Here is a 22,181-nt window from a genome sequence, read left to right on the forward strand (position 1 = left end):
AGTGGACCCAAAAATAGATTTATTATATTTATACAATTATACTCCACTTATTGCCATTATATATATATATATATATATATATATATATATATATATATATATATATATATATATATATATTTATTATATTTATATTCTTATTGCCATTATATATGATACTCCACTTAATTATTATACTCCTCCACTTATTGCCATTATACAGACAACAGTGTAAAGCTTCTTTCCTTCAAATCAAATCTGGTAAGAATATAATGAGGCATTTCAAGAATTATATTCTCCTCCATTCTTGATTCTGATCCTGCATTCATGCAGAACTGTCAAGAATATCAACAAAATCAACACCACCTTATAAGGCCCCATTAAGATTTTCAGACTACCCAGAACCGTAAACAGCTGCAATGGCGGGGGAGGGGTTCAGAGGCAGAATTCTCGGGAAATTTCAGCAGTTGAAGCCTCACATTCTCATGGTTCTGGCTCAGCTGGCCTACACTTTCCTCTACATCGTAACCCAGGCTTCCTTCAACCATGGCATGAACCCTCATGTCTATGTTACTTACCGACATATCGTTGCTGGTTTCGTGTTTCTGCCTTTTGCATACTTTCTTGAAAGGTACGTTAGATATTCACAACGTTTCGTTTCAGCTTCTGCTGTGTTTCTGGACTCATAGTTCCTCGCCATGTAATGTTGACTTCCTGCAGAACAAAAAGGCCAAAAATGACGTTAGCTATCTTCCTAGAGATCTTCGTTCTCTCGCTTCTGGGGTAAAAGTTTCGATTAAAAATCATAACTTTGTATAAACAGATTCATAAACCCTGCAATGATAGTAAACAGACTAACAGGCCAGTCATTCTGTAATTGCAGAGTGAGCTTGACTCTGAATATGTATTTTGTGAGCTTAAACTACACTTCTCCGACTTTCATTGCCTCTGTTGTCAACGCCATGGCTGCCATAACATTTGTAATGGCAATCGTTCTCAGGTATACAAGTATAGTGTGTAATAACAATGAAGTAAAAAAAAAAAAAAAAATTGAATCTTTTTGTCTCGTGCAGATTGGAAGTGGTTGATATACGCAGTCCTCGAGGGATTGCAAAGGTTCTAGGGACTTTGGTTTCGCTGGCTGGAATGATGATTATGACACTATACAAGGGACCTGTCCTGAAAAACCTAGGGCACCCTCCCATCTCCATTAGTAAAGGGAACACAACTATTCAAGAAAACTGGGTGAAAGGCTCGGTTTTAACTGTTGCTAGCTGTATATCATGGTCTATATGGTTTATAATGCAGGTTATCACTCACCACCTTAACTCCTAACTGCATTTCTACAAGCGTTCTTGGCCCAGCCCGGCCCGGCCAGGCCAGAATAAGAGTCAAACTCTGCGGGCATGACCCAGGTCAGATACATATTGCCCGAGTAAGAGCCAAACTTGGCGGGGGCCGATCAGGCATGGATCCAGATTAGTCTCACAATGATGCAAAAAAAACAAACTTGGAAAGCCTAATCCCGATTTCTTGAAGAAATAAGCATTTTTTGACTTATAAAGACTGATATCACCTCAAAATCTGCAGGCTTTCGCATTGAGAAGATATCCAGCACAGTTATCGCTGACTACTTGGATGAGTTTGGTCGGAGCAGCACAATCTGCAGCGTATACAGTAATTGTGCAGCACAAAAAAGCTGCTTGGACCATTGGCTTCAACATTGATCTTTGGTCCACCATTTATGGAGTAAGTAGCTCTAAGCAATCTGGTTATTTCACTCAATACTCACAGAACTGATTCAATGGTGGATGAATGAATGAATCTCAGGGGGTCGTGATTTCTGGTATAGTGGTCTACGTTCAACTCTGGTGCACAGAGCAAAAGGGACCGGTTTTCGTTACAATGTTCAATCCTCTGTCAACAATCTTGGTCGCGGTTCTGTCATATTTCGTCCTGGGAGAAAAGCTATATACTGGCAGGTAATAGGGTGGGGGGGGGGGGGGTTCGGGGCGGGATGGAGCATTGAATTCTAACTATCCATCTTTTGACATTTCAGCATCATAGGTGCAGTGATTGTGATAGTTGGTCTCTACTTGCTACTCTGGGGAAAAGAACACGATCAAGAAGCAGAAATGAAGGTGAAAGAGCAATCTGAAGAAATCCCAGCAGAAAATTATGGAGACTCGAAGAGACAGCTTATACCTGATCTGAATGTCGGAACAGCAGAACCATAGAATGTATCGATGTAGAAATTAACATTAAAATGACCCGAAACAACAAATGTAAACTTAAAGTAGTAAAGCAGGTACCTTTGCAGAAAGACAACTCGAGTCAAGCCTGCCAGGCAATCCTTTAAGTCCTTGTATTATTGTTCTTCCCTGAAAATGGATATCTGGATCGGAACAGCTTCCAAATACTCAAAACTGGCAAGTCAAGATATGCCATGATACGTAATGTCAGGCTAGGATGGAAAAGAGAACACGATAAAAGCACACAGACAGAAAAAGGGCAAAAATGAAGTTTGAGACCAAAAGTACTGCAAATTAAATTCACTTGCATCTAAAACAATCATGTCCAAATACATGTACGATGTACCTGTACCAGAAATTTAAAAAAAAAAAAAAAAAAAAAAAAACCCCAAAGGAAAGAGCGGGGTTAGAGACAAGCCCAACTCGATATTGGAAGCATTACCAATATTTACAAGAACAAGGGCAAATATAGCACATAATCAGCCTAAGAATTAAGCGGCAGGTGGCCTGAGCTCATGATCTTGAGATGTATCACGAGCAGATGGAGGCATATAATGCCACATCGGAAGATAACCATAACTGGGGTAAACTGCGATCTTATTGGGCCCAGGCGGATATGCAGCGGGATGGGGTGGCATAAAACCAGCAGGCGGTACACTCATTGCTTGCAACTGCTGCTCTAATTTCTCTTTATCTGCCTTCAGTGTCAGTTTCTCTTCACGAAGTTCATTCTTCTCGGCCTGTTTAAGAGTGAGAATTCATAAATCAAATGACTTGTGCCCGGAACTCAAATTTAAGCCACAAAGAATGACCATATAATTAACCTTTAAAGTTTTGATCTCTTCCAAAAGCTTTTCATTCATCTCTGCATACTCTTGAGATTCTGTCTTTAACTGGTTTAGAACTCTAATGGCATCCCCAAGTATAGCCATTTTGTCGGTTTTTACAGGCCTTTCAGGTTCTAGAACAGAACACAACTCCGCAAATCTGCATAAAGGATATATTCATCATAGTTTCACAATAATGACTCTAGTGAGCGATTAAAACTGCTCAATTGCTCAAAAACTAGAACCGAATTTTAAATGCAACCATCTAAACCATAAGAGAAACAAAATACATTTCAAGCAATCTCATGGAATCATAAGGATACCTTTCATTCAACTTTTCCCTTCTTAGTTTCTCACGGCAAGCTTTGCTCCCTAGTTTGTTGCATGAATCACTGCGCCCCCTATTAAAAACAAAATAATGATGTAAAACACACAAATTAAAGAAAACCAATCTAAGTGGAAACCAACCCCTAATAAAAAGTAGCATCCTTTATTTTTATGCAAGTCTTCTGGACTAATAAAGCTAGAAGTGGATATTGAGTTTAAAACGTTGAACTTGGGATGAAAAAATTTATGCAAAGAACTTCATTATCCGCTGCTAGTAAGCACATAACGTCATAACACAAGACACCAAACATATAAATGCATCAAAATGCTCACGCTTTATTATACTGTACTAAGAACATGATAAAAATCGAAGTGCCAATTACAAATTTATATGGAGTAACAAACAAAAAATACCTCTTTCTCTGGCATTCTGATTCTAAACATTCTTTTCCTTGAGATGTAGCACCATGATGCGATGTATCCACTTCTGAAGATCTGCAGCCCAAGTATAAACTATGATTTGCAGTGCCTTTGTGGTAAACAGTTCATCATTTCTACCAATTAGTGGCCAAACAATAAACTTCATTTCTATGCATTATTTCGTAATTATGCTTATGGTCAAGTAGCATGTACTTATCTAATCCTCATTAAATCTTTTTTTTTTTTTCTGCAAGGAAAAACACATTAAATTAACTGACAACAGAAAAAGATGGGCAGTTAATTCCTACTTTGGTCAAGTTTTTTACCTCATAACTTGTCTTCACAACATTAAAGAATAAAGATTCATCTTTTCATCCATTTTTACAATCTTAGAATTTCACAACATTAAAGATCCTTCTTTTCACCCATTTTTACAATTTTCAGGCCAGTAATTATTGTGAAACAAGCTCTCCATTAGTTGCCAAAATTCACATCTTCACCCAATTCCTAGACACAAACACAAACAATGCTAGAACCAAACCTGCCTTCTCCAGGGAAAATAGATTGGGAAAACTCAGAACTTTGAAGGCAAACAAGTAATGTTCCTAAATCAATACGAGAATAAACTCCAAAGAAAGCACAACAATTATTTCCAAACTTTTTGGCCAGAGAAAAATAATACTTAAAAAAAATCCAAAAAGCTGCAAGTTTGAATCTTTAACCAAATTTACCTCAGGGAAATGGATTGATGATCCCAGAAAAGATCGGGACTTGGATTGACGAAACAATCGAAATCGGCTAGGTCCCAGTTGTTGTCTTGGAACGAATCCAAATCGTCCATTCTTAGCTTTACCTGAATAAAAAAAACTGGAGAAATCCGAACCAGAACGGCGAAGAAGAAAGAATATTTTTTACTTTTTCTCTTTTTTTTTTTTTTCTTTTTTTCCTTTTCCTGATGATTAAGGGTGACGAAGACGCTAGGGGAGAGAAAAGGAGTCACCGGTCACGATTCCAACGCAGCACGCTAGCGAATGGGAGAGCGCCACGTATTCCGATGGCGATCAATTATCCGGCTGCAATTTTGAAGCGTCGCCGCGTTTCCCCTTTGTAACCTTGATTTTCACGAGCATTTAATGGGCCGGCCCGACCCGATGTACCCAATATATAGTAATATATGGTTGAAATATGGTATATATTAATTAATCATTAATACTGTATTTGACTATTATTATTGCCATATATGTCATATTATTACTATATATATTACCATTTACCATAATATAGTATTATAGTAACTAGTATTTGCACCCGTGCGATGCACGGAATGAATTTGTTGTAATATAGTAAGAATACATGAATCGATATATAATTATTTAAATTAGAACATCCAATATTATATAGTGCAATTAAAGATATGGTTTGCATCGTTTATATATTTTGATGTTATTATTGTTTGAATTTGTGTAAATAATTGCTCAAATTAATAGCTAATGTCTAGATGTACACATATGGTGCTATAACTTTGAAGATTTTATTTATCATTATTTAGTATTTTCATAAATTAGGCAAATGTGCTCGTTCTCTAACAACTCAGTTATAGAAATGAATTGGTATCCTTATTCATTTGTATGGAATATATATTTTTTTGTCAAGATATATACCAATTTTTTTCATTTAAAAAAAAAACTTAATATCCCCGATTATATTTACACATTATTGAAACCTCTTTGTAGACGACATTGGTAGTGACAACGCAATCTTGTTCATCTTCGTCTAGAGCTAACACCTTCAATTCATCGGGACGGGTTATTTGGGTTAAAATATATAATGGTAGAATATTACTCAATTAGTTATCCTTTTATATTTTCAGTCAATTAGTGATATCAGATTCATTTTCAGCAAATTAATTTTTTTATTTTCAGTCAATTAGTCAATTAGAATATCAAATGCAGTGATATTTTTACCTAATTTTCGTTCTATTTTTAATTGATGATGTAGATATTATTATTGAAATATTTCCGTTCCATTTTTATTTTACCTTTACTATTGTTTAAAATATGCATTTACTATTGATAATGTAGAATATTATTATTGAAATATTTTTTCCTCAAATTTTTAATTTTCATTCCATTTTTAATTTAAATGCAATGATCTGACCATTTATTTGTCTTTTTTTTAATCAATTATGAATCATTTTTTAGTTACAGTCAATTATTAATATTCATTTCATTTTATATTTTCAGTCAATTAGTAATATTAGATTCATTTTCAGTCAATTATTTCTTTTATTTTCAGTCAATTAGAATATAGATGTAGTGATATTTTTACCTAATTTCCGTTACATTTTAATTTGATCATTTTTAATTTACATTTACTATTTTTTAAAATATGTCTTTACTACTTGATGATGTAAAATATTATTACTGAAATATTTCCTTTCCATTTTTAATTTTCCTTTACTTCTAAAAAATAAAAAAAAAAAAAAAACTTTGGACTTATCACTACTTGCCCACAGTGATGGGCAAGCAATTATGTTTGTAAACATTTTCAAGAGCTCATCTTTCCAAACATTTTCAATGTGAGATTAAAATTATCCCACATCATTCTTCTTATTTTTTTTCTAATTTTAATTTTAGTTTGTATATTGTTTTGTTTGGATGATGATGATGATGATGATGATGATGATTATTATTATTATTATTATTATTATTATTATTATTATTATTATTATTATTATTATTATTATTATTATTATTTGATTATTTACGATTTAAAATAAATTGAGATTGACAAATTCACCAAAATTTTAACAAATTCGCCATTTTAACAATTTATCTTTAAGCAAAACACCAAAAATCTTATTTAATAACTCAATAATTTGCTCTAAACTGCTAAAAACTAAAACAACACATACATTTTGTGTTAATTTTACCCAACACCCACTAATAATAAACAAATAATAAATAATAAATACAGTAATAAATAATGAATAAAAACTAAAATAAGAAGACAAAGCTAATGTTTCTTAAATAAGAACCTTTTGACTTCTCAATACTTGCAACATTGATTGGCAAACAATTATGTTTGTACCTCTTATATAGAGGAGCTCAAGAGCACATCTTTTCAAACATTTTCAATGTGGGATCAAAATAATCTCATATCATTTACAAAGGGAGCATGTGGCTCCCCTTTGTCTTATTTTATTTATTTATTTTTTGTTAATTTTAATTTTATTTTGTATATAGTTTTGTTTGGATTATTATTATTATTATTATTGTTGTTGTTGTCGTGTGGTTGTAATTTGATTATTTGGCAAATTCGATAAAATTTTAACAAATTCGCATGTTTAATATTTTATATTTAATCAAAACACTAAAAATATTATTTAATAACTTAGCAATTTGTTTCAACCTCTTAAAAACTAAAACAATACATATATATTTTGGGTTAATCTTTCTCAAACCCCCTAATAAATTAAAACAATTAAAAAAAAAAACTAAAATAACAAACCACTAAGATAAGTCATTAAATAAGAGCATTTTGACTCGTTGAGCTCAATAGGTTGAGAAAATTTATATGAACAAATATTATATGTAACAGGGTCAATCGAATAGTCATGCTGTGGAACTGTGTCCACCTTGCAAGGTGGACACAATTCTATGTTAATAATTACTGAACTATATGTTCATAATTATAAAGATATATATTCATAATCTTTGAACCTCATATTTATAATTATTGAATTCTATATTCACAATTACAAAACTATATGTTCATAATTACTGAATTATATGTTAATAATTATAAAACTATATATTCATAATTTTTGAACTTCATATTCACAATTATTGAATCTCTATATTCATTCATAATTATATAACTATATGTTCATAATTATGTTCACAACACTATGTTCATAATTATAGAACTATATATTCATAATTATGAACAATTTTGGAACCGTATCTACCATGCAAGATAGACACGGTTTCACAACATAATTTGCCGGGTCAATAGTACTCAAAAATAAAATAGGAGCCTTTGGACTTCTCAATACTTGCCCACATTGATGGTCAAACAATTATGTTTGTAAGATGAGCATTGCTCCTATTATATAGAGGAGCTCAAGAGCTCATCAGCTCTTTCCAAACATTTTCAATGTGGGATCAAAATGATCCAACATCATTTACAAAGGGAGTCCGTGGCTCCCTTTTGTCTTCTTCTTATTAATTGTAATTTTATTTTGTATATCGTTTTGTTTGTATGATTATTATTATTATTATTATTATTATTATTATTATTATTATTATTATTATTATTATTATTATTATTTAATTATTGATCAATTCGCCAAAATTTTAATAAATTCAGTCATTTTAACATTTTAGTTTTAATCGAAACACCAAAATATATTATATAATAACTCAGTAATTTACTCCAAACTGCTAAAAATTAATACAACACATACATTTTGGGTTAATTTTTCACAACCCCCACTAATAATAAATAAATAAATAAAAACTAAAATAAGAAGACAAAGTTAAAGCTTCTTAAATAAGAACCTTTTGACTTCTCAATACTTGCCTACAGTGATGTGCAAGCAATTATGTTTATAAGAGGATCATTGTTCCTTTTATATAGATGAGCTCTCTCTTTAATTATTTCGTGCCATTTTCAAGTATTAATTATCATTTATTTTTTCAATTAGCCTAACTTTCATTCCATTTTTATTTTCAATCAATGATACTTTTCTAATATATAATAATTAGTTAATTATTAATAAAATATTTTATATATTTCCAGTAATATATTCTGTATCATTTTTAATCAAGTATTAATTATCATTTCCCGTTTTCAATATATATATATATATATATATATATATATATATATATATATATATATATATATATATATATATATATCATTTCCTTTTTCAACCATGCCATTTTTTTCTCATTCAAAGATTTTTTTGATACATATTAATTAGTTAATTATTTATAACAGATTTTTTTATATATTTCTAGTAAATTATTAATAACAGATACCTTTTCCAATTTACATATACAATAGTTAATCCGTTTCCTTTCCTACATAGTTAATATGAGGATCATTTTTTTCTTAAAATATATTATACCATAATTTATGTATTCTGTGTCATTTTTAATATCAGTGAATTATTTTTCTAATTAACAAATACATTTTTCAATTGTGCTAATTTCCATGTCATTTCTATTCGTAGTCAAATATTATTTTTATACATATCAATTAGTTTATACTATAAATATTAATAAAATTACCGATATATATTTATAATTTATATATTTCATGACATTTCCAATCAAATATTAATTATTATTTCCTTTTGTAATTGGACTAATTTTCATTCCATTTTTATTTTCAATCAATGATTCTTTTTTATTACATATTAAGTAGTTATTTATTAATAACACATTTCTTTATTTTCAGTAATATATTCTGATCTATTTTAATAAAGTATTAATTATCATTTTGTTTTTTAATTAGCCTAATTTTCATGTCATTTTTATTACCAACGAATAATTCTTTTTAATATATATTAATTATATTAGATAATTATTAATATAATGTTTTTTATTTCCAGTAAATTATTAATAACAGATACTTTTTTTCCAATTTACATATACAATAGTTAATCCGTTTCCTTTCCTACATAGTTAATATGTGGATCGTTTTTTTTCTTAAATATATATTATACCATAATTTATGTATTTTGTGGCATTTTTAATCACAGTCAATTATTTTTTCAATTTACCTATACTATTGTTTGGGGTGTCTAGCCATTTTTCTTTGTCATTTGAGTTAATTTGAAATTATTTTTAATTTTTAATTAAGTATTAATAATCATTACATTTTCCAATTGTGCTAATTTTCATGTCATTTCTATTCTTAGTCAAATATTGTTTTAAATCAATTAGTTTATACGGTAAATATTAATATAATTGTCGATATATATTTTGAATTTATATATTTCATGTCATTTTCAATCAAATATTAATTATTATTTTATTTTCTAATTGCAGTAATTTTCATTCCATTTTTATTTTCAATCAATGATTCTTTTTTATTGCATATTAATTAGTTATTTATTAATAACATATTTCTTTATTTCCAGTAATATATTGTAATCCATTTTAATCAAGTATTAATTATCATTTCCTTTTCCAATTGACCTAATTTTCATGCCATTCCATTTTACATATACTATTGTTAATCCGTTTCATTTTCGACATTGTTAATTTGGAGATCTTTTTTTAAAAATATATCATAATTTGTATATTTCGTGTCATTTTTAATCGCAGTCAATTATTTTATACTTTCTCAACTTACTGAAACACAAAGAACCAATAACACCTCCATTAAGGCTCGAACTTACAACCTTCCAAATGGAAATCCAACCCAGATACCATTAGACCACATAATCTTAATACATATCAATTAATTTATACTATAATTATTAATATAATTGTCGATATATATTTAGAATTTATATATTTTATGCCATTTTTAATCAAATATTAATTATCGTTTTCTTTTTCAATTGGTCTAATTTGCATGCCATTTTTATTCTCAGTCAATGATTTTTTAATACATATTAATTAGTTAATTATTAATAACATATTTATATATATTTTTATTTCCAGTAATATATTCTGTGTCAATTTTAATCAAGTATTAATTATCATTTCCATTTCAAATTGATCTACTTTTCATGTCATTTTTATTCTCAGTCAATGATTCTTTTAAATACATATTAATTAATTAATTATTAATAACAATTTTTTTTAATATTTCTATGTTGAAGTGATTTTATGATACTAACAACTATTATTGTAAATAAGTTTCATGTGTAAATACGATATGTAACCTTTATTCATTTTAAAGTTTTGTTGTGTAATAACTATATAGGAAACATTGCGATATTACAATTGAAAAAAAAATACTATTATTTTATTGATTTTCAAAACATACTATCAATTAAATAAGATTTGATATTTAAAATGGGTAATTAGCTAAAATAATAAACTTTTAATACACTGTTTTAAAATAACAAATTATTACAAACATCTTAGTAAACAATAAAAGAAAATCTATATTCTCATTTATCAGTAATTCTGATTACACCAAGACTAATTAATCTATATATTAATTGTGCATGTTAGGTGTTGCCACATCCTTTACTAACATCTATGTTAATTTGTCCAATGTCTAAACTCATGACTCATCTGTACAGTCTTGATCACAATTAAATTAAAAAGAATATGATAGTTGTTAATCCATCCCATGTCAAAACTCATAAATACAATCTTCATCACAATAAAATAAAAAAGAATATTATGATAAAGAATTGGATATGATACATCTACAATTCAATTTTCATGCATGAAATATATTCACAAAATAAAAAAAATAAAGTAATTAATAAATATAATATACAAACAACTTGCTAAAGTGCTTACCTGAAATAGTTGCGAAATCTTGCATTTTTTAAAAAATAAAACTACCAATAAAATATACTTTATTAAATTTATATACTACTTTTTCAATATATGCAATTGCATGTATATTAATAAGAACTAAATATGAAACTTTTAATTTTCATTTACATGATTGTATAGTAAATTCTGTATGGTACTACACAACAAAGGAATAATCCTTATTCATAGAGATTGAACAATGTTATTGATACATGAACAAACTAAGTCTAAAATTATTCAGGAAAAAAAATACAGTATTAATATATATATATATATATATATATATATATATATTAATATTAATATATATATATATATATATATATATATATATATATATATATATATATATATATATATATATGAATCTTAAAAATATAATGATAGTGAATATAAGCATGAAAAAAAAATTAATACACATATATTTACGATCCGCACTCTTTTGAGTTGTCATCCTCACAATTAAAATTAGGCATGTCTAATTATGCCTAATATATTGAATGTTAATGGTCATAATTAAAATTAAATATTCACCATAATTAAATTTAACCAATAACATTATTATATTATATTATATTATATTATATTATACTATATATATATATATATATATATATATATATATATATATATATATATATATATATATATATATATATATATTAATTATAAAAAATGCTGTAAAATGAACTATGCTTGTTAAAAAAAAACATAGAAACTTGAATGACATGTACAAATCTCGAAATTAACATACTAACTCTAAGTTTCAGAAAATCATCAAAATTACCGTCTTTATCATCCTCGATCGCATCTCTACAATCTTCCATAAAAACTAACCCAATATTGTTCATAAACTGCAATACATATTGAAGTACGTGAGAATATAGTTAGAAAAATATAAAAAATTCATACAAAAAGAAAGCAGAGAGATGAGTCTGAGATTCTTTGATTGAAGAAGCCCTTGTATTTATAGGTAGAAAATACTAATTCAAAAGGAAAGTATAATAATTTATTTATTTAAGGTAATAAAATTATTATTATTATTATTATTTACTAGTATTTGCGCCTGTGCGATGCACGGAATGGATTTGTTATAATATATTAAGAATATTTGGATTGATATATAATTATTTAAATTAGAACATCAAATATTATATAGTGCAATTGAAGGTATAGTTTAGATCGTTTATTTGTTTTTATGTTATCAATGCTTGAATTTGAGCAAATAATTGCTCAAATTAATAGCTAATGTGTAGATGTACGCATGCAGTGTTGTAACTTTGGAGATTTTATTTATCATTGTTCAGTATTTTTATAAATTAGGCAAATGTGCCCGTTCTCTAGCAACTCAGTTATAAGAATGAATTGATATCATAATTCATTTGTATGGAAAATATATTTTTTGTCTAGATATATAGCAATTTTTCCATTAAAAAACATAATATCACCGGTTATATTTACACATTATTGAAACATATTTGTAGACGACATTTGTATATATAAAATGAAAACTGGACATTTCACATATTTGAATGTATATTGTACAATGAAGCTGTAATTATATTAAAATGATCATGTAGTTGTGTTTTAATGAAACTATAGCATCTATAAAATAAAATTAAATAACATTTTCACATAATTGAGTGTTTAAATATTGAATGAAACTGTAGTTATATCGAAACGAAACTGTAGTTGTGTTGAACTGAAACTACAATGTATACAAAAATGAAACTGAAGAACAGAGTTATTTTTTGCGAAGATTCTGTTTCTTTTCATTAAATAAAACGACGTCGTTTTGATGCGCAGTGCATAATCAATTATGCACCCGGTGCATGATATAATTTGCATCTGAGAAATCAATGAGCTCGGATTCATATGTATCCCATATAATACCTATATTATAGTTAATTGGTTTCCTATTCGAAATAGTTAATCGGTGATCATTTTTAATTTTTAATTTTTAATCTATTATTATTATTATTATTTATTTCCCCTTTCAAAAAATTATTATTTATTTCCTTTTTTAATTGGCCTAATTTTCGTATCAAATGTTGATCTCAATCAATTATTTTTTTGTTACTACATATCAATTAGTTAATTATTAATAACAGATTATTTTTTTAATATTTACAGTCATCAATTATTAATAACGGATATCTTTTTCAATTTATCTATACTATTGTTTGAGTGGTCTAGGACTCTGGGTATTTCTTTTTCCATGGGAGTCAATTTAGGATATTTTTAATTTGTAATCAAGTATTAATATTAGTTTTTTTTTTTCAATTGGCCTAATTTTTGTGTCATTTTTATTCTCAATCAATTATTTTTTTAATTCATATTATTAGTTAATTATTAATAACAAATTATTTTTTAATATTTCCAGTCAAATATTAAAAACAGATTCCTTTTCCAATTTATATATATTATTGTTTGGACAGTTTGACCATTTCCTTCTTTATTTCAATTAATTTTGGATCATTTTAAATTTTCAATCAATTATTAGCATTCATTTCCTTTTTCAATTGACTTAATTTCCGTGCAATTTTTATTCTTAGTCAGTTATTCTTTTTAAATACATATCAATTAGTCAATTAGTTAACAGGTCTACCATCCTTAGCATCACATTGCTTGTTACGCTCCAAAGTTCCAATAGTACTTTCAACCACCTCTCAATACAGAAAGTCCTAAAATGACAAGAATAGTCAAATAACTAAATAAAGTTGGAAAAAAATGTTAGGGACAAAAATAACTTTATATTAATAAAAGTTTGGGCGGAAACCACATATGAGGATTATATTTTAATTTCATTAAAATTTAAATAAATGTTACCATACTTATATTTAGTAATTTATCATATATAAATTTCTTACTTTAATAATATTAATCATATCATAATATATGCTATTAATAAAAATAAAATCATTCATGCATAACACACAAGATTTTAGATTTGTCAAACTGATTTCTTAGGTGCAACTATAGTTTTAAGAGCGAGTTTCTGACAACAATAAAAACACCATTAAATACCTATCACTACTTAAAGCACAACTCACAATTTTTTTTTTTAAACATTGAATGAAACAAATTATCCATACTCTAAAAACAAAAGCAAAAAAAAAAAAATAAAAATTAGAATAATGATTTTTATAAGAATCTAATGACAGGAAATTAAATTTATGTCAATAAAAGCATACAACAGTAAATGCTACTTTCAAGCATGCACATACAGAGATATTTTAATCAACCGACCTTTAATTCTTCATCAGAATTAGAAGAAGTATATTCATCTGATGAAGAGGAACAACTTTCCACCACCTTCTTCTGAATATTCCGATCCTATCATGCTTCCCTCTCTATATGTTTACATATAGAGAGAATCCGTCACTCTCCAAATTTTTTTCGATTTGATGAGCAAAGAACTCTACTGTTTCCCGGTTGATCTTTCTAGATCCGTATCTTTTCCACAAATAAACAAAAAAAAATAATTATTTTTTCTTATGAACAACTTTTCTTGTTTAAAAATCAGAAAATGCACAAAAAAACACACAAAACCCAAAACGGAAAATAAAAGACTAAAATAATAAAAACCTCACCCATGCAAATTGCGTATCAACCTTTGTCTCTCCCCATACAACTCTGTCATCTGCTGCAACGCTAAAAGCAAGATGAATTAAATGCATAAAAACTATGGCGCAGAAAGAACGACGTCGCACAAGATATACAAGAAATGATAGTAGAAGAAATCTAAGAGAAAAAACACACAAAACCCATAAAGAAAAAAAAAACTAAGATAATGAAAAACTCACCCGTAGAAATCACAGATCAACCTTTGTTTCTCTCCTTACAACTCGTCATCTGCTGCAATGTTAAAAGCAAGATAAATTAAAGTCAGAAAAACTATGGCGCAGAAGGAACGACGTCGCATAAGACATACACAAAATGATAGTAGAATTAAAAATCTACGGCGTCCGCTAGTGGTTGATGTACAACAGACGTACGCGCTTGAGCTTTGCGCATAGGATAGAGTGGAGGTGGGAGAAGAGAATTGCGGAATATATAATATGTAATAATAATTGATTGCTAATTTTACAAAAATATATATGGTTAATTAATAAAATAAATTATTTTTACTAAAATAACTTCTAATAAATACTACACCTATTACTTGCTTAATATACCATCCTAATATGCATATATGGTAAATATGCAATATAATCTAATATATGTTATGCACAGATTTATAGTAACCTAATTTATATTTAATTAAGGTAATTAGGCATGCACTACTACCTAATCATTACCTATATTTTATATACACGGATGAAAATGTGATATGTGAAATGTAGATTAATATACACGGTACTACCTATATATTTTATATACACGGTAATACCCATATATATGCTATAACTACCTGTTATTGGAGTAATTGGATTAAATATATAATACCCATAATTTTGTGTATTACCATAATAATATTATTCTAATTAATTATTCTATATTATGATACTTTATGCAATATTCCGTTTTTTGCCATATTATTCAATGATTAATGATTAATTCTATTACCATAATTAATATAATGAGTTTGAGCGGGAAAATGTTAGAAGGAGGATTTTATTTTTATATATATATAGATATAGATTATTCAATGATTAATGATTAATTCTATTACCATAATTAATATAATGAGTTTGAGCGGGAAAATGTTAGAAGGAGGATTTTATTTTTATATATATATATAGATATATAGATTATTATAAGTGTATTACTATATTAAACATGAATTATTACTATATAGGTTTAGGTTCAGGTGTATTTAAGTGTTTCCCGTGCGGTTGTGCGGGTAATTAATGTGCACGAGTTTTGTACTTAATGTGCGTGAGATTTGTGCTTAATGTGCGTGAGTGTGTAATATTTAATGTGCGTGAGTTTCGTACTTAATGTGTGTGAGTCTTGTGCGTAATGTGCGTGAGTGTGTACTTAATGTGAGTTGTTGTTAAAACTTTAAAGTGCGTGAGTTTTATGCTTAATATGCGTGAGACGTGTGTTTTAAGGTGCGTGAGTTTTGTACTTAATGTGCGTGAGTGTGTACTTAATGTGAGTTGTTTTTAAAACTTAAGGTGCGTGTGTTTTGTGCTTAACATGCGTGAGACTTGTACTTAACATGCGTGAGGTTGTGTTCTGGAGGTGTTTTGTTTGTGTGCTTAATGTGCGTGTGTTGTGTACTTTAAGTGCGTTAGATTAATGCTTAACGTGCGTCCACCCGCACAACCGCACAGGAAGCCTCAAATACACTTGATCCCTTCCCTATATATATATATATATATATATATATATATATATGTGTGTGTGTGTGTGTGTGTGTGTGTGTGTGTGTGTGTGTGTGTGTTAATTGGTGCGGCCATGAACCAAGGGACTCTCACGACGCTCACAAATAGTCAATCTCTTCAGTAGGAATTTTCAAGCCTATATTCTACTTAATGAGACTAATCTAATTGAGTTTCAGTTGGATCCTATTTGGACCAAAGTAGAGGCAATCATTATTGTGTGGACCATGGTCTATACAAGTTGTATGGACCATATATTTGTATACTGTAAAATAATATATATTCAGTAAAAAAATAATATACATTGTATTCGGGGATGTACATTATATTTGTACAGAGTGTACATTATATTGTATAATGTACATACAATACAAAATAATATACATTTAATATATTAAAAATGTATTTTTTGTTATGGTCCATATAACATTGTGTAGACCATAATTTACCAAATACGTCTTGGTACAATAATTTCCAAAGTTATAATTGGAGTCCTAATAGCTCCAGTTATGGGCCCTTTGTAATTGGGCTGCATAGGCTTGTTAGTCCCGCTTGTTGGCTTCTTTAATGAAGGGATTTAAAAAAATAATAATAATTTCATTGTATATAATATTGAGGCAAATTATACCATTAATACATGTTCATTTTTAGTAAAATGTATATTCATTTTCAGTGTACTACACGTTCACTTGTAGGTAATATACTAAAAATTAGTATCTACCACAACAATTTATTTACGTAGTACCATATTTAAAAAAAAAAATGCAGTTTGAAGCCAATTATACTAACCATGTGGGGAGAATTCGCTGACAAAGAAGGTTCCCTAATCACTCGAAAAATTGAAGCTGGAAACTACCCGGTTATATCAGCAGAATATATTGGAGTTGTTCACTTCAAAGGTAAAATCAAATTATTTACTAACATGATTTCAAAACTGTTCCATTTATACATTACCATATCTAATATACTATCCACTACACCAGGAATTTCTTTGACTACAAGAACACATTCAACAATACTTTTACAACCAGAAGTACCACGAGCAAAATGTTTAAAAGAATGGTATATTTTAAATTTGTTGATAAGATATTCAATATACACACCCACGCACACGCATTATTTTAAAAATACATTTCTTTTGTATGTATTTTTAGGGGAACAAAGCATCGTGCTACACTTGATGCATTAAAACGCTGTCGAGACTACACTGACGCTGCAATAAAACTTGCAAATCCAGAAACTGCAGAAATTTCTTCAATTGATATTATCCCCCCATCAATTGATCCTGTATATATAAAAAAAGGTTTTACGCATTAATTCAATATTTTATACTTAACATTAACATTAATTTTTTTACTCATGACAACTTGTAGAATAAACCTGTTTGGATAAAAGGGAAAATCAGCTTTAAGCATCAAATAAAAAACACATGGTACATTGGATGTAGTCATTGTATGAAAAAGGTTTACGCAGAAAGTGACAAACAATTTCATTGCATGCATTGTGGTGAAATAAATGCAGTGGGAACACCACGGTTATAACAATTTTTATAGACATTTTATTTATTTTTTTGTTAGAAGGAGGTCAGTATCAATTTAATCATTACACAAACATAATTCAACAATGATAATCTAAAAACACATAATAGGTGTAAACTGGATGTGGAAATTACTGATGGAAGTGGATGCCTTGTTGCATCTGTGTTTGGAAAATGTGCTGAACAACTATTACTCTCAACGAGCAAATAAGTTATGCAATTGGAACAACAGGTATTCCTCCTTTACCACCCACAACCACTCATGTTTTACAGTAAATTAACCTATGACTAACTACATAAACATCTTGCAGGGTCAACAACTACGATTTCAACATATCAATAACCGCTTACAAGATGAAGAATATATAATACAATTGAGGTCTCAATCCTACACACAACAAGGCAAAAACATGGTATCATATGCCATAACATCATTGCAGGATTCCTTGTCATTCACTACCACGAGTAAACAAGATGCAATAAACACACAACCAGCAAAAAGGAAACTCAACTTCACTAAAGATGGAGAAGAAGAAGACAATTCCGAGCCTCACCAAACACGCACTAAGAAAATTTAATTTACTCTGCTCAAATTACTACTCTTTTCATTATAGATGGTCATCTTTAGTTAGTGGTTTATTTGTTTTTTTTTTTTTTTTTTTGAAAATGGTTTATTTGTTTTTACTTTAATTCTAATTTAGCTATTTCGAATTTCTTTATCTTTTATTAAAATATATAATCACCAAGACTATTTCTATATCTTTTATTAATTTCACATTTTTCTCTCTCTCTCATTATTATATTATATGAATACTTTAACCAATTAAAAAACACTAATTTATAAATACACATTGGGCATTGATCTAATCGCGCAAAGCGCATGTCAAAACTAGTATACCATTAATACATGTTCATTTTTAGTAAAATGTATATTCATTTTCAGTGTACTACATGTCCACTTGTAGGTAATATACTAAAAATAAATTTGTATTGCAATATAGAAAAAATGATCAAATAGCTAGACCCCAAACTTTATCTAGACAGTCAATTAGGCCCTTAAACTTTTTAAGGTTGCAATTAAACCCATCAACATCACATTTTGGTGCAATGAAGTCAAAAAACAGTTAGTGACCTGCTATCACATGTCACTGGGTTTCAGTCAATATTCCGACAATAGAGCGACCATCGACGGTCGAACAGTATTTGGGGTCGCCTTTGAATTAACGGAGAATGCAAGTGAGTTGCCTTCTCACACCACTAGTCGTCTTCTTTCTCGGTTTCCATGACAACCGGCGTCAGTTCGCCGGTAGAATGGTAGCTGGGGTCACCTTTGAATCAACGGAGAAGGCAAGTGATTTGCCTTCTCACACCACTAGTCACCTTCTTTCTTGGTTTCCATGACGACAACCGGCGTCAGTTCGCCGGTTGCCGATCGTTTTTGTTGTCGAAAATATCGCCGGAGGTTGTTGACCTGGAATCCCAGTGACCTGTGATAGTATGTTACTAACTAGTTTTTGGACTTTATACTTTTTATTCTCTCTTACTTTAAAGATAGTTGTATTATATATACTTTCATTGCATAAAATAAGCAATTAATATCAATGAGACTAAACCTGTCATTTCAATTCAATCATCCCTCATAAACACCAAATTAATTAAACTAATCCAATGAAACTAGCGACGTTAATTGTCTAGATTAATTAAGCTACTTATGTTCAATGTAGAGAACTATAATGCATGGTCTGCATGCATGTATTCTATGTATTTGTAAGTTCCATTTTTATCCCAAATTTTTTAATTCGATTTGTTTAATGTTGTTGATTCACCCTAGCTAGCTGCTACACTCCACTACATGACTTGTCACTTGTGGGCTCCTCGTACGTAATCCAAAGTTTTCATGCATATTCTTTGCAAGAAGAACTGGCGTCTAAGGAAAATAATAAACATATAGATTTAAAATAGTATATTTCACTACTAGAAATTATGAAATTTTCGACCACCTAAAAGTAATCTTAAATCAAGTTGAAAGCAAAGAGTGGTCGGAATAAGGCTTTTGACTTGATTTAAGATCATTTTCAGGTGGTCGGAAATTCCACAATTTTCAGTAGTGTTTTATCGTCCCAATCTAATCTGTCGTACAAAATTTTCGTAATGCGTTTATCTTTCATGTTGAGGACTACATAAGAGCATGGTTTATTTAATGTCACTTTCGAATAATAGCTACAAGTTTCTCCATCATCACCCTAAAAAAATAGTTTATTTTAATGCAATAATCTCAAAATTTAGGGTTTGCAACTAACTTTCTGACTATTTTGAGGATTAAAAAAAAAAAAAAAGATTGTTGAATTTTAGAATATTAGACCAACTGCAAGACAATGGGTGGTTTTCGAGCGGTTGAAAAAAGTTAAAATTTGTTAAAATATTCCTCCATTTTTTGAGTGGTGGAAAAATATTGAAGGAGAAATTAAAGTAATGCTTAAACATAGGGATTATACAAATATATAGAGCAAAAATGTATAGTCCAAATATATGATATTGTCAATTGTCATAATAATTCGTTACACATTACACTTTGTTTATCGGTTATATTTATTGTTTGAAATAAAGAAATTAAAATTATTAAGCATGTGTATGTAACAACATTTTTAATTTGGGTTAGATGTTCTCAAATGCAGTTGAATTGAGACTCAACTGGAATAGTCTTATTCTGCGGGATGCAAATATACTAGATAGTGCATATCTATAATATATTTTTAAAAAATTAAAATTAAGGAAAAATGGTTAAACAAGTCTTTGAACTTTACCTAAAAAATCAATTAGGCTATTAAACTTTTTAAAGTAGCAATTAAACCCATCAATATTATATTTTGGTGTAATAAAGTCTAAAAATTGATTAGTGACCAGCTATCACAGGTCACTAGCTAGGGTTCCGACCAACTCCAACGATATTTTCGTCAACAAAGTGATCGGTGACCATAGCTTCCCACCGGAGAAGGCAACCTAGTGGTTGCCTTCTCCTCATTGATTCACCGCTACTATAAACGGTCACCGATAACTTTATTGCTGGATATATCATCGGAGTTGGTTAAAATGTTGATTGGAACCCTAACTAGTGACCTGTGATAGCATTCAAATTTATTTTTTGAGTTGAGTTATTATTCGAATTTATTTTTTGAATTTCGATCATTTCATATATTGTAAGAATACGAGTCTTTTTTGTTTTGTTTTGTTTTTTAATTTAAAAATTATAATGCAGCCTTTTTAGCAAAGGATCTGAGCACGGTATATGACAAAGATTTCTTGCCTTTTTCAGTATTCAAATTCTATTTTCCTCATTTTATTAAATATATAGCAGTAAATAAATAAAGTCAATAATGTACAAATGAATTCCTTTTTTTTTAAAAAAAAAGTTTTATATCATTGCGAAGGTCATATATATATATATATATATATATATATATATATATATAGGAGAAAGAAGAAAGCTATGCTTTATTCTCTTCATATTATTATTCAAACCTTGGCAGCAGCCTGCCAGCTTAATTAGTACAGTGTTGACTACATACGTGGATGTATACTTTCATTTCATTTTCTATTTCGTGTCATCTCAAATGATTATTAAATCTTAGGATCAAACATTTATCACTATGCCAAAAGTTATAGTTCGTAACGATGATATCATTTTATTTTCTTATACTGTCACATTTTCGAGAGAAAGGATGCCCTTCACTAGTTTCTGCCTAACAATCTCCTAGCCATCAATTGTTGGATTTGGCCATTCACCGGCCTCCGTCCAACATTAAGGATTGTATATATGTTGTTACCCTAATGTCTAGCTTGGTGGAGGTCGGAAATAAATCATGAGAGCGTGGACAAGATGGTGTGAGCTTGAGTCTCGATCTCGAGTTTTGAGTCGTGGGGCATTGAGAATGCATCTACCTTAAATAATTATGAGGACATTTATCGTAAAACGTAACTTATGAGGAGGGAGT

At 29.1% G+C, this 22,181-nt stretch overlaps 2 protein-coding genes across 2 annotated transcripts; one reads left to right on the forward strand and one right to left on the reverse strand.

Annotated features, from left to right (window-relative positions):
* The first annotated feature begins 194 nt into the window (after positions 1-194).
* LOC109175654 (WAT1-related protein At4g08300-like) lies at positions 195-2,682 on the forward strand. Its single transcript, XM_019324970.1, has 8 exons — positions 195-240; positions 313-610; positions 700-762; positions 863-979; positions 1,053-1,287; positions 1,570-1,728; positions 1,810-1,961; positions 2,039-2,682. Exons 2-8 carry the CDS (start codon positions 399-401, stop codon positions 2,214-2,216), a joined length of 1,116 nt encoding a protein of 371 aa, XP_019180515.1. The 5' UTR covers positions 195-240; positions 313-398; the 3' UTR covers positions 2,217-2,682.
* Positions 2,517-4,912, reverse strand: LOC109175657 (transcription factor bHLH104-like). The gene is made up of 6 exons (XM_019324972.1): positions 4,806-4,912; positions 4,537-4,658; positions 3,800-3,880; positions 3,382-3,459; positions 3,056-3,218; positions 2,517-2,971 (listed from the first exon to the last, which is right to left on the reverse strand). Exons 2-6 carry the CDS (start codon positions 4,644-4,646, stop codon positions 2,723-2,725), a joined length of 681 nt encoding a protein of 226 aa, XP_019180517.1. The 5' UTR covers positions 4,647-4,658; positions 4,806-4,912; the 3' UTR covers positions 2,517-2,722.
* Between the last annotated feature and the right edge of the window lie 17,269 nt (positions 4,913-22,181).

The sequence above is a fragment of the Ipomoea nil genome, unplaced genomic scaffold (assembly GCF_001879475.1).
Source record: "Ipomoea nil cultivar Tokyo-kokei standard unplaced genomic scaffold, Asagao_1.1 scaffold0688, whole genome shotgun sequence".
Classification (NCBI taxonomy): Eukaryota; Viridiplantae; Streptophyta; class Magnoliopsida; order Solanales; family Convolvulaceae; genus Ipomoea; species Ipomoea nil.

Bases quoted from the DNA above. Each gene is read 5' to 3' on its own strand.
- LOC109175654 (XM_019324970.1), top strand. From the start codon at position 399: ATGGCGGGGGAGGGGTTCAGAGGCAGAATTCTCGGGAAATTTCAGCAG. The intron at 611-699 runs GTACGTTAGATA...GACTTCCTGCAG, and splicing joins TTTGCATACTTTCTTGAAAG to AACAAAAAGGCCAAAAATGA. The intron at 1,729-1,809 runs GTAAGTAGCTCT...AATGAATCTCAG, and splicing joins TTTGGTCCACCATTTATGGA to GGGGTCGTGATTTCTGGTAT.
- LOC109175657 (XM_019324972.1), bottom strand. From the start codon at position 4,646: ATGGACGATTTGGATTCGTTCCAAGACAACAACTGGGACCTAGCCGAT. The intron at 3,881-4,536 runs GTAAATTTGGTT...CTTGGGCTGCAG, and splicing joins CATCAATCCATTTCCCTGAG to ATCTTCAGAAGTGGATACAT. The intron at 2,972-3,055 runs GTTAATTATATG...ACTCTTAAACAG, and splicing joins AAGAGATCAAAACTTTAAAG to GCCGAGAAGAATGAACTTCG.